This window comes from Ursus americanus, chromosome 13 (assembly GCF_024610735.1).
Source record: "Ursus americanus isolate L20-20 chromosome 13, mUrsAme1.1.p, whole genome shotgun sequence".
Classification (NCBI taxonomy): domain Eukaryota; kingdom Metazoa; phylum Chordata; class Mammalia; order Carnivora; family Ursidae; genus Ursus; species Ursus americanus.
In genome coordinates, this window is record NC_142139.1 from 9,594,909 (window position 1) to 9,609,125 (window position 14,217).

At 38.0% G+C, this 14,217-nt stretch overlaps 1 protein-coding gene across 1 annotated transcript in view; it reads left to right on the top strand.

The window, feature by feature from the left end:
- The window catches only part of UGT8 (UDP glycosyltransferase 8), an 80,085-nt gene extending 69,063 nt beyond the window's left edge, over positions 1–11,022 (top strand). The window contains exons 3-6 of the mRNA XM_045799089.2: positions 993–1,135; positions 2,652–2,728; positions 5,534–5,753; positions 7,742–11,022. Of these exons, the coding sequence (XP_045655045.1) occupies positions 993–1,135; positions 2,652–2,728; positions 5,534–5,753; positions 7,742–8,105 (804 nt within the window). The 3' untranslated portion in view covers positions 8,106–11,022. The remainder of the gene's footprint in view (positions 1–992; positions 1,136–2,651; positions 2,729–5,533; positions 5,754–7,741) is intronic.
- The last annotated feature ends 3,195 nt before the right edge of the window (positions 11,023–14,217 follow it).

Below are 14,217 nucleotides of genomic sequence, written 5' to 3' on the forward strand. Positions count from 1 at the left end.
GAGTTGGAGAACTATTTAGAGAAATAGTAAAACTCATTAAGCCTATGGATCTGTGGAACTATTGGCTAACTCCTTCTCTTTCTTATCATATAACACAGTATGACTCTTTAGAGATGAGAACTACCAAGCTTAGACTAAGATAAAGCCGGCCCCCTCCTAAGAACAAATCTTCCTGGGTGAGGGTGAGGGTGGTAGTTAATGTTTTTGTTTTATGTTCAATCCACATCTTTCACTTACATCCTCATACAAAATTTTTATTTTATTTATTTATTTTTTTAAAGATTTTATTTATTTATTCTACAGCGATAGAGACAGCCAGCGAGAGAGGGAACACAAGCAGGGGGAGTGGGAGAGGAAGAAGCAGGCTCCTAGCGGAGGAGCCTGATGTGGGGCTCGATCCCATAATGCCGGAATCACACCCTGAGCCGAAGGCAGACACTTAACCGCTGTGCCACCCAGGCGCCCCTCATACAAAATTTTTAAAAAGATTTCATTTATTTATTTGAGACAGAGAGAGAGCTGAAGCAGGGGGAGCGGCAGGCAGAGGCAGAGGGAGAAGCCGACCCCCCGCAGAGCAGGGAGTCCAGTGCGGGGACTCCATCTGAGGACCCTGGGATCCTGACCTGACCCGAAGGCAGACGCTTAACCCCCTGAGCCCCCCAGGCGCTCTTCTCATACAAATTTATCCCTGACCATGCTTTAAACATCAGTTTCAATGTCTTGACTGAGGTCTTAGGCCATTAGCTACTGATTTTTTGTTGTTGTCATTTGTTGGTCTTACTGAATTAGCCATCCACTCTCCTTATTTCAGTTGGTGTTGTCAGATGAAATATTTCAAACAAAAGCAGTTATTTAAAGACAAATTTTATGTCCTCTACTTCCTAATTGTTTAAGAAAATTACCTGACGTCTCTTTAAAAAGGGCTCCTGAGGAAGCTGATTATGCACTCTATTGGTCTTTCGTAAAATTGACTGCCGCACTCTGATTTATAGGATCTCCAGAGGTGGGTAAATGGTGCTAACGAACACGGCTTTGTCCTGGTATCTTTCGGAGCTGGTGTCAAGTATCTGTCGGAAGACATTGCTAACAAACTGGCTGGAGCTCTGGGGAGATTGCCCCAAAAAGTGATTTGGAGGTAAGGTAATGATGTCCATCGTTTCTTCGCTGTTGATTTTCAGTGCCCCTTTGCTTAGCCTGCAGGTCGCGGTCGAGCACAGCATGCTGGCTCCCCGGCAAGATTAGCAGGATGCCCCTGACTTTTCATTTTGTTTCTTAGTGTATTGAAATTTAGGGACTAATTTATGAGACTCTGTGATGGATAAAGAAAGAGATATCAAGCCTATAGCCTACAAGGAAAATATGATGCAGAATGATTTATCCTTGTCTTGGATGCATTTTTATGTTACCCTCAGCGTTATATCCTGTTTCTGCTTCTGTTAGTTATTGTCATTTAAAAAAATTGTAATTACATGCATTTCTAGATGCATTCTATATACCCTCAAATCAGTGTTGGAATGAGGTAAAAAACGATGGATGAATGAATAAACAGGTAAAATATTTCATGGAACCTTTTGTTCTTCAGAAATGCTTTTTATTTCATTTATCCAAGAGACCAGGTTTTAAAAAACACAATAACTTGCCAGTTAATGCTGGTTAAAACAGATCCATAGATTACCCCCAGCTTCCCTTGGGAGGACCTGCCCACAAGTGTCTGTCTCTGGAACTCCCAACCCACCATGTAAACATCAGACCCGCACACGATTTACCATGTATTTATTTAGTACCTGCCACTGCTGTTGGGCTCCGGGGATACAGCAGTGAACAACGTCAGCCCTGAAATCTCAAGCCATTGCAAGTAGGGTCTGAGTCATATGGGTTTTTCCTTTATAACAACTGTGTAAGGATTAGCTCCCACTTTTCCTGACTGAGCTACGAAACGGACACATATTTTATCCCCACTGTTGAGGACTTTTTCCTTTGGATGGTGGTTCAATTGCATTTCCTCTATTAGGCTTAACTCAGAAAGCACCTTTCTGCTTTATTTGGGATAGTTTGTGTCTGCTCAGTTCAGACTCTGGCCATTCCCTCAGTCATTAAGCGTGTTCATGGTTTATCTTGCAAAGATCAAGGCAAGAAACCACTTAATTCTGTCCTTCTCCCCACAGAACTCCTCTCTCTGGGGCCAAGCTAGAGAAGAGTACTTCCTGCTTTCGTTCAATTCCCACACCTTCCCTTAGGCCCCGGGTGTCAGAGATTGGAGCTCTCCACTGCCCAGTGTGGCCCTCCCTGCTTCTTCCTGTTTTTCCTTCCGGGTTCTCTGGGGAGTGACTTTCTAGCACAGGTTAATTTGGATGCTTCCCACCCCACCCCCATCTCTGTAACTGGGTGAGAAGAACTGAAGGAAAATAGATCTCAATATAAGCCAGGTGTTTTGTTTTGTTTTGTTTTGTTTTGTTTTTTTATTTCAGTCAGTGAAAATGTGAAAAAGAAACTTAATCAAAATTTTGTTGGTATTAAAGCATGGTTTCCTTCTTAAGATATCAACAAAAGGTCATTTAACATTTATTTTAAATCTAGTAATTTAACCACAGAGTCTGTACCAGGAATAAAGTTTGACTTTTGAAAGATTCATTGTCTGATGTACATTTTAGGTTTTCTGGAACCAAACCAAAGAATCTAGGAAACAACACTAAGCTCATAGAATGGTTACCACAAAATGACCTGCTTGGTAAGTCTGCAACATGTAGGTACTTACTTGGCTTTTAGATCTTAATTGTGTAAATGTGATTTTTGCACTTAAACGTCTTCTGTAATATGTGTGCAGTTCATGAGAGAGTCACTATGTCATCCAGTGTCTCATCTTAGATTTCAAACTGACTAGTCAAATCTTTATTTACTGGAAAATAATTTGTCAAGTATAATCATTTGGGTCTATAAATTAAAATTTTTAGACCAGTCACTAATTTTAATTTTCTGGAAAATATACTTAATAAGCTATATAAACTAGCAGTGAATAAAGTTATACCTGATTAGACTAATTAGCTAAAGGTAGTAAAATTAAAATAGTGAAAATATAGATTCGTGTTATAGTTTTATTACAGATGTATCTGAGAACTCAGAAAAATTCAAAGTTATTCATTTGTTTGAAACCACAGAGAAGCAGAAGGCCAAGGAAACAGTCAGTTTATCTTGTTTTTATTTGGTTCATCTGTTTAGATTTCCCCTTACATCACCAGACATTTTTGAAACGCTTTATTAAAAAAACACTTGATTTATTTATTTTTTGGGATTCTGATCCTCAGCTAAAAACAAAAGTAACAATTATATGCATTTCTTTTAAGATATTTGAAATAAATAATTTAACTCTGTTCAATAAGCATAGATAGTAAAACTGTAAAGTAATTTCATTAAGTTTCTAGGAAAACATGCTGCCATGTTATCCTTTAAGATATTAAGGAAATTATAAAAATGTTATTGAGTTTTGGCAATATTGACCATCATCTGTTCAGTAACACTAAAATCTAATAGATTATGTAAGTGTCTTTAAACAATATTCTTAAAAACAGGTTGTTGAAAAGTATTTTTGAGAAGCTACAATGACCCATCCTAAAAACCAGCAAATTGAATTTTGTAACTAAAAAACAGTGAGGAATTTTCTTTATATATGTAATTCCTTTTCATCTAGTTCATTATATATATTATTCTATAAATGACAAAATTGAAGCAGAAACAGGGCAATTTACCTTTCTTAATACTTGTATTTCATTTTCTTTTTTTAACTGTCTTTACTAGTGTGACTTCAGATTCCATAGAAGGTAGAAAGAAGCAGGAAATGTCAATAAGGTACTCTTGACGGCCAGCTCCTGCAGGGTGCCGCAGCGTGATACCACTGTCTGAGAACATCAGAATGTTCTCACAGGTTTTTTCTGAGAGGCCGTACAGTACGGTGTAGCTACTCAGGGGTCCACACCCAATGGCCTCCTCAAATTCAGAGCTCTTCCAGTTTCCTCAGAATCTCAGTTCTTTGCCTTTGCCAAGATTAGTGTCCTTTTTATCGCCAGGTACGAATTTGCGGGTCCTCTCTTGGGTATTAACCATGATCAGAAGATTCCTCCAGGATGAGAAGGAGAAACCAAGCAAACCACTTGTCTTTCCCCCCTTCCCTCCAAACTCCCCTGCCCTCCACCCACCAGCACTGTCTTATTTGTCACTGCCAAGCTTGGTAGTAAGGTTTTGTTCAAAGAGAAGGTTTTGCTGCTAAATAGAAAGTTTGAAATGCACCGAGAGGACAGATCCGTTAGGTGGGCCGAGTTGAGCAACTCTTTGTAGGCAAAGGTGACACTGAGTGACTAACCCCGCTAGACACGGGGTGGGAGGGTCCTTGGGGAGACCAAGGTTTAAGACCCAGAGTCTGTTTTGTACCTGGTGTGTGAATATTTTAAAACTTTGTTTCTGTGAGCTGTAGTCCCTTTCTGACCATGGCACACACTTCCTAAGAGCCGTGTTTCTCTGTCCTACGCTCCTTATACAAGGCTTTCAGTCCCTTTATGCAGTACAGGCTGCTCACAAGGAGATCTGGGGTTTGAAATACCCCATTAATTTTGATAAATTATCTTCTTTTATCCCCAAGACAACTAGATGTTACATGATGTTCCATCGCTTACAACTAATTTTTATAAGTGTCAGTCCCTACTTGTTTATATACCTAAACTGTGAAATTGGACCCTAAAATTGTAAAGCACAGAAGCTGACATGACTTGAATGTTATAAATACTTTGTTCTATACAGTGTTCCTCCTTGGATAAGCACATGAACTCTTCATGGACTTAGGAGTCCAGCCCCACGTCTTAACTTTTTTTTTTTTTTTAACCAAGTGTGTTCTACTTATTAATATAGATAACTGCCAGGGCGCCTGGGTGGCTCAGTCAGTTAAGCGTCTGCCTTTGGCTCAAGTCATGATCTCAGGGTCCTGAGATTGAGTCCTGCATCTGGCTTCCTGCTCAGCGGGGAGCCTGCTTCTCCCTCTCTCTCCTCTGCTCCCTCTGCTTATGCGCTCTCGCTCTGTGCTCTCTTTCTTGAATAAATACATAAAATCTTTAAAATATATATATAGGGAGATAAATGCTTGGGTATCCAGAAGTGGATGTCTATTTTTAGTAGACTGTGGTTGCACCCTGGTATTTTTGGCATTTCTTGCTTTCTTTGACTTCCTAGTTATTATTGGCCACTTAAAGAGATGTGGCCAGTCAGTTGATATTTGCATTTGAGGGAAAGGTGTTAATATACTCCTTAAAGCTATTAATTTTAGCTATTTAAAAATGGCTCTTAACTAATATATACAAATCAGTTCATTATTTAGATAATAAGCATTTTAATTGATGTAGAGCAGGAATCAGTGAAATCATGCCTTTAAAAATCCTGTATCTAAAATGTGTATTTACTATAGTGTTGACTTTCATGAGATTTCTGGAAAATCTCTTTTTAGAGTAATACGTAGTACTGTAAGTTGTTTTCTTTTTTAATCCTTCTTTAGGGCATTCAAATATTAAAGCCTTCCTGAGCCATGGTGGTTTGAATAGTATTTTTGAAACTATGTATCACGGTGTACCTGTAGTGGGAATCCCACTCTTTGGAGACCACTATGACACTATGACTCGGGTCCAGGCAAAAGGCATGGGGATATTGCTAGAATGGAAGACAGTGACTGAAGGAGAGCTATATGAAGCACTGGTGGAAGTTATCAATAATCCCAGGTAAGTTTCAATTAATATGAAAGCAGATGGAATATATATACCACAGCATATTGTCAATAACCGATTATTACCAAGAAGTTGTCAATAGACCAATTATAGAAATATCCTCTAGATTCCTGTGTCTCATGCCTTGTGCATGTCTTCTATAATTTGAAAAATAAAGATAGCAATCCAGCCATGTATGACCTTGAATAATATTCTACCAGGATTTGCCAAATTGAGGGAGAAATTCCACTGGGAACAATTATCGGGTCCTTAAAATGTGTCAAATTTTGTGTTCTTCGTCTCATTTTAATACTCATAATATCTGTATATGACTGTTTTCATTATTCACATTATAAAAACGAGGCACTTGAAACTCAGAGAACTTAAGTAAGTTGCCCACAGTTGCACAGCTATTAGAGTAGAAATTTGAACCAGGACTGTCTGATTCCAAAGCTGGTGCTCTTTGTATTGACCAGTGCTGGGTTTCCCTAGGACAAGTATCACCGAAACACAGGGAGTTATTTACTTAGGTGCATGACTAATCAGAATCTTTATTTTTTTCCAATATTTGATTTCTTGAGTTAACCCAGTTAACCACTGAGTCTCAAAGGGTCATCTAGAGAACCGGCTTGTGTAGTTTTAAAACAGCATAGTAGTTTTCCCCATTTTTACATGACATTTAATTGATCTTGCATTTCATATGACAGTAGAGTTTGGAGGACTATATGCTTTTTCTCTTTATACCTGCGGGATATGGCTTAACACTGGATTGAGAAACATTGCCATAGTCTAAGAAACAACCAACAATAAGAAAAATTCCTTCATGTAAAATGATGCAGCTTTCATATAAAAGGCTGGATTCAAGTGCACTGAGGTTCATTGTGCTGCCTTATGTGGGCTCAGAAGCTGCCTTCACGCTCTGACCTCTTAAAGGATCCAGTGTCTTGATCACAGCTCTGGCCCCGGGAGCAATATGTTCCATGACCCGAGGTGCCTGAGTGTGGGGGTCCCTCTGCCTGTGTTCTGTAGCTCTTCTTTTGAAGTTGAGTGTTTTTCGAGACATGATTTTATGAAAAAGAATATATACCTTACAAGCTTTTTTAGGAAGGTTTGCAAAATACAGCCCTAAAGTGGAGTATATGGGGGGAGGATAGTTGCAAGAGCTACTGAGATTGGATTTGTTCTACAGAAAAAAGTGAAAAGTTGGATTGTCCACGTGTATTCCCGCTGTCAGTGTTCTTTGAGATATAATCAGGGCCTATTCAGAGGCCACGCTATAGTCAGAGGTCACACTGCAATTAAATCCCAGTTGTGCAGTCTTCAAGTGTACAGAAGTACTCTGTTTCAGATTAACCATTTAAGAGGTTATGTGTGTGCACACACACACACACACACACACGCATATGTGTGTACTACATATAATGTCATCTGTGGATGGCTTCATAGTGGTGCATCTCAACTTCTTTTCCTCTGTTGAATAAGTATAATAACCTCACAGCTTCACTTAATGTTATTTTAAATCAGAGCAAAGTTAAATTTCATTGCTTAAAGAAGGTGTTGGGACAAAATTCTGCATTTTTTCTCATCTCTTTCTTTTAGAATCTAATAAATAGACTCCTCTTCCTGCTTGAGACTCATTGGCTAATAGTATTTAAAAGTGGAGAAGGAGTATGTGTGGGTAAGAGGTATGGCACCGCAAAACACAAAACACAACACAACTGGGGTTTAGAGTCAGAAACACTTGGATCGGAATCTCAACTTTGTAATCATCATCAGGTCACTTAGTGTCTCCGATTTCCATTTTCCTCACTTGTTTCAAATTTATTTTATTGTCTTAACATAAGATATTGTGTTTAAAGCACTTAACACAGTGCTTGGCACATACTAGGTATTTAGTAAAAATAATTGCTTTTATTATTTTCCTCATTTTTAGATTGAGAAAGTCATGATACTGAACCTTGTATCGACATGATCATTCTGTGTTCTACTTCTCCACTCCACAGCTACCGTCAGAGGGCCCAGAAGCTTTCAGAAATCCACAAGGATCAACCTGGTCACCCTGTCAATCGGACTGTCTATTGGATAGATTACATTCTTCGTCACAACGGAGCCCATCACCTACGTGCCGCGGTCCATCAAATCTCCTTCTGTCAGTACTTTTTACTGGATATCGCCTTTGTGCTTTTGCTTGGTGCTGCCTTGTTCTACTTCTTCTTGTCCTGGGTGACAAAATTTATCTACAGAAAAATCAAAAGCTTGTGGTCTAGAAATAAGCATAGCACGGTTAATGGACATTACCATAATGGAATCCTCAATGGCAAGTACAAAAGAAATGGCCATATTAAACATGAAAAGAAGGTGAAGTGAGCCAACAGCCCACAGGATAGTAACAAATCTGTTCAGTCACTGAATTTTTATCACTATAATTTAGTCTAACACCTACTGAAAGTAAAATGTCGGTAAACAATTCTAACACTCCCTTATCTGATCTTACTAACAAAATTCTATGAAATTAAGATGGCTGTAAGAAGCACAAACCTAAAATGCAAAAATGTATTTTATTCGAATACTGATACAGAGAGTTTTGGCACTGAACCTTTTAGAAGCCTTAATTATTTAAATCAATTAAGTGACCATGTCAGACCTTAGTTTTGAATCTTGATACGTGTGTGTCCCAGATGAGGAATGGTTTCTTTTCTCTTAAAAAGATTTGTTTGTTTGTGTGTATGTGTGTACGTGTGTGTGTTTCCTAATTAAGAGAATTTTTAGCTGGCTGCTTGGCATATCTGTCGAAGGTACAACACATTCAAGAATGAATTTGAAAGACAGGCTCCAAATGTTTCTTTTCTAGAATTTAATATATGTGAACACAGAACGCTTTACCATGAAAGAACACTTTTCCCTCAAAACTGAATGCAGTGGAAGAAAATGAAAAGATAAATGGCACCGTTTTTATACTTTCTGGGGGGTTTTTGTTTGTTTGTGTTAGTTTTTTTGTTTTGTTTTGCTTTTTGTTTTTGTTTTCTTTTTCTTATAGGCTGTGGACACTTCCAGGGGAAAACTACATGCAGTTAAGTAAACGTATAGGTCGGTTGTCATATTTTACTTTTGTTTTCCCCCTACCAATAATTTGCCTCTGGAAGAATTTTATAGTTTTTTTTCTATTTCATTTTAATGAATAACATTGTGTTAAATGCATAATTAAGACAAAGCTACAAAGCTCTGACTTGTTCAGAGTACTGAAGATTATTGCTTACGTGGCATCTTTAAACAGGGCCCTCATTTGAATGTTTTTGTAACTGATGGCTTTTTATATTGTAATTTTTGAATATTCAGGTGTTATATTTCCAAAGTTTTAACTTTAGAAAACATCTTCTTCATTCTTTGTGTTGTCTGGGCCACACAATCCATATTACATAGGTGCCAACATTTAATTAAATGGGACATTTACAGTTCTCCATATTGGTACCTTCTTTGTCTGAGACGTTTGAGATCTTGTGAACAGATCAGACTTTACATGTTTTAACAGAAGTGACAGAGAAATTGTATCTCTCGCTTGTGAAAATGAGTTTCTAGTTCCCTCTTCACTTCTTCACCCCCCACCTCAGTAGCATTTTCCAGTCATTGTGGCTGACACGGAACAGTGACAGTGTTCACTGGAGAATAGCGATGCACGTCACGAACATCATAACATCAGGACCTCCTGGCTGAACCGTTCGCTGGTTGGCAACTATGAGTTTATTCCATGTCATTCTGTTTACTTAGCATTTGCACTACACGTGTTGAGTGTATGCTTTATTTATTCGTAGTTGGAGATCCCATGTCTGACAGCTGAGAGTAGAAATATGCATTCACCTAATGACATTCACTAACATGGGAAGAGTTGTGAAAATTCTAGAATGCTGTAAATCCTTGTCATACACTATGACATACAACTTCATTACAGTCCCACCAGGAGCCACTCTCCTCTACTTAGAAATAATGTCACAAATAGTTTTCTAATGTACAATGCAGACAAATGTACTGCTCTCTGAATACTTGAAGAAATGGTATTATACATATAAGCCTATTAGTTATACCTTTTCACAATCTTATCGTTATATTGCCGTTAAAAGGGAAAAAAGGCACAGGCAATGAATGGTGGGATGGGAACAGGCTTAGAGTGTATGAATGAGTTGACTTTACTTTTTTGGAATTGGATGAAGTTGACAGTAGGCACTCACTGGATGATTAAGCATAAATTAATCTCCACTGTGATAAAAACTTAAACAATAAACATGATTTAAAAATAGAGAAATGTTGTTGGAATAAAATTTTTATTCAGATTTTATTTCACCATATTATGTATATCCATTATAAACATGTTTCTAAGACATGTCTCCCAACTTTTATATGTGTATATGAGTGTAAAAAACAAAATGTTACATGGGAATTTTTTTATTATTATTAAACAGAGGGATTTACCTTATAAGTACATCAACATGGATCTTAAAATTATCCCAGGATTAAGAATGTTAAGTGTAGGCATTTACTGATCTTTGTTGTTCTTTTTTTTTTTCTAGTAAGCTTATTGTTAGCCAGTTTTTGGTAAATAGAGTGATTTTAAATTTTCCACATTTGGGCTAGATTTTCCAATAAAGTAAAGTTTTCAAGAAGGTATTTATTCATTTGTTTTTTGAAAAGAGCTTCTGCAAATATTTTCATAGCTGGTCATCATCCTATCAAATGCAAATGAGAATTAAGACGTCAATCCATTTTACTTTTAGAGCCATAACTTTTAATATCCCTCCACGTAGACATAGGGGCAGAATTTGGATGTCCAGGATTGAAGGGAGCTAATGTTTGGGTGAAAACAATGGTTTATGATTGAAGTTGAAAGTTAGAGATTCTTCTTGAGAAGATAGAAACTTTGTGTTAAAATTTGAGGACAGTCTCAGACTACCTTGATCATTTTCTGGTAAGGTCTTCTCTGGTATTTATCAACGTAGGCTCGGGGGTACTGTCCTCAAAGAATCACCTCTGAACGTTACCCAGCCACATATCTACCACCCCACCCGTAGGCTGTGGTATACAGCACCCTTCTCCAACGGGGCGAGAAGCCACCGCCCTGGATCCTCAGAGGACTGCCCTTCACAAAGCCTGCTCTGTGATCTGCTCTCTGCCCCTGCCGCCTCCTTCCCTGCCAGGAACTAGTAGTGGTAAGACAGACACTCCAGAGTCAAGATGCAGCATCCTGGATTTTATCCCCCCACATTTCCTGCTTCTGCCAAGACTTTCAGAGTATTTGTGCGAGAGTGGTCTGATCGTTTCTGATAACCTGCCTCGGTGTCCTGCTTCCAGCCTTGCACCCTAATTAGGCATATTAGACCCTGTAATTAGTTGTTATGGAGCATAATACATGCCCTGAAATTAAAATGAAGGAAGTTCACTTTATTGGAAGAACATTTTGTGGACTATTACTATTTATAAATGGTAAGCACCTTCTCTGAAATACCCAACTGTAGTGAGTTAAAAAAAACAAAACATATATATATATATATATATATATATATATATATATATATATATCCTAGAATTTAGGAACTCGGGGGGCAGAGTGGCATTCTTTCAACATTCAGTGAATGGCCATCACACACCAGATAATATGCCAGATGCCAGGGGAATTTACAAATGACAGGTCAGTGTCTCTTTCAAGGCGCTCATGATCTAGTGGGAGATAAGGACGCGTAAGTAACTCTACCGTCAAGTGCTGGCGGCTACAGCAGATACACGTGCGAAGTGCCGTGGAAGCACTGGTGGCCTAGAGTACCCCGCACAGCGCACCCCACACGCACTACCGACTCGCTCGGTGGTGGTTGGTAATACAACTCCTACGGCATTACTTGCTTAATCAGGAACATCCTCATCATTTATCGAACCCAAGTTCTGGCTGTCTGAGGGCCCTGCCGTTGGAGGGTAACCCCAGCAGTTACTAATTTCTGATTTGGACAGTGATATCTACTGCATGGGTTTATCATGCATACACACTCACACACACACTGTGTACTGGCCACTCTACTAAATGTTTTAAACACACTGTGCGTGTGTGTGCGTGTGTGTGCGTAAAACATGTAGTGTAAAGGCCAGCGTGAAATGAGCACCCCGTCTGTGGTGGTTAGTCCTCAATAGACTAACCTCGGTCACAGTGCTGCACTTTCAGTTTTTGAAAGTTGTTGTTTGAAACACTGTGTTTTATTTATTTTTTTTTTTAAGATTTTATTTATTTATTTGACAGAGATAGACAGCCAGCGAGAGAGGGAACACAAGCAGGGGGAGTGGGAGAGGAAGAAGCAGGCTCATAGCGGAGGAGCCTGATGTGGGGCTCGATCCGGTACGCTGGGATCACGCCCTGAGCCGAAGGCAGACGCTTTAACGTCTGCGCTACCCAGGCGCCCCTGAAACACTGTGTTTTATTCACTCACTCAGCAAGCCTTTCCCGAGCCTTCTCTTCACCCCGGTGGCGGCCGAGGTGCTCGTGGAGCACTAGACTGTCACAGTTGTCGTGTCTTCTCTTCACAGCCCAGCTCCCCACCAACGCCCACGATGCTGCTAAAATTGAGTGACTCCACTGTGAAAAGAAAAGGTTTAAAAGTGAGAGAACCAAAACAAGGCGACAAAACCATTTCAAGGAATCGTTCCGTGATCGGTTTTATTACTGAAAGTATCATTTACATTTTTGCTTCTAAGTAATTCAGCTGGTATCTAAATATTAAATCACATTAGAGAATGCTTATTTATAACTGGTAGAATCAAAAAAATTTGAAATCGAAAAATTTTAAATCTTACATGACAAAGTTTAAGAATTATATGCATTCTGTTGGTGAAAATTCTGTAAAATATGCGGTACGGGGTTCTTATTCTCTATTTCTGGAAGGGTAAGATTTTCAGCAAGCGTTGAAAATCTCTGTTTCATTCAAAAATGTTAGTGAAATGTTTAGAAGATAGCAAAAACATTTTTCTAACAAATTTTAGTTGTAAGTGTCTTAGGAATCCATGCGATTAAAATCTTCACATTGTCACTTTTCTATGAATTCTGCACAATGTTTCAGGCTCCCTATCACGTGGGTGTTGGGGTTGTTAAGCTGGGACTAGGGGGAAAAGAGCATGGATGCTCTTATCTGTTGAAATATAAAAACTGAAAGGCACACAATAATTATATATAATTGGCATTCTTTACTTTTGGGTAAGTAAGACATAATTTAAGAAAGAATCCATATAGTCCACAAGATTACTGAAAATATGCCTAGTTTGTGTAATAAAACCAGCAGATTTTTTTCAACAGAGCAATATGCAACCCAAGTTGACTGAAAAACAAGAATTACATGTAAAATTATGTCATTCAAATAAAACAATTATAATAGTATAAATCTACTCAAGTCTAACCCCAACATTAACTATCTCGGGTATTACAAAGCATTGTCATTTATTAACTAATAAAACCTGAAGTTCTCCCTGAATTTTATATGACTAAAAATATTTTATTGCTATGTTGGTTTCTACCTACAATTAGGTTTTACTCTTTCAGTAACCTATTTTGTGCAGTAATCAACCATTCCTTATTACAAAGACAGTATTAGCTTGAATTCAATATAGTATCCAAACTTTTAAAAGGTAATTTCTACTAAGCCATGGATCCTTAGTCCTAATACTAAGATCAATTTTCCATTTAGGTCAGAAATAAGTAAAAGACAGTGTAACCAAGAGTAATTTGCTATTGAGATCTTAGATACAAACAGATAATTTTGCTATTGAAAGACCTATTACTCTTTTACTTACCATAGCACTGCATTGGAATGCCAAACAACTAATATGTTTGAAAGGAAAATTTTTTTAAAAGTTATGCTAATTTTGCTTTAGTTATCCTTTTGAAATTGTGGCTGAAGTCCATGACTATTACTTACTTTTAGCAGAAAATTGGAAGTTTTAAGCATAAATATCTTAGGTAAATTACATGTAATGTTACATTTCATGTTAATGATGATGTGCAGTATTATATTTCTGGGTGAGTGCATTTTGTTCACAAATCAGAGGAACTGGCAGTTAGAGACCAGGTGTCTAGAAAAGCCCAAGGCTATGATATGATGAAATGGTCAGTTCTGTTTCTGATCCTGATTCTGTCCTCTGGATATAACAGGAAGTTCAGCTTATAAATAGACAGTTCTAGAGTGCTTAAAAATGCCAGTGTGAACAAAATTAGTTAAGCCTTGGCCAATAGAAAAAAAAGCAAATACTAGTAATGTATATACCAAAGTGGTAAAAATATATTAATATGTAATGTTAATACTAACTCTGTGTGTGTAGTTAGCATTTAAATTATACCAAACGATTCTTCAGAAACTAGATTCTAAAAAAATTAAACCAAAAATTCCTTTTCTATTTTTTAAGGCCAGTATATGGAGTTAAAGTCTATTTCAAGAAACAAAAACATCTTTGAAACTGA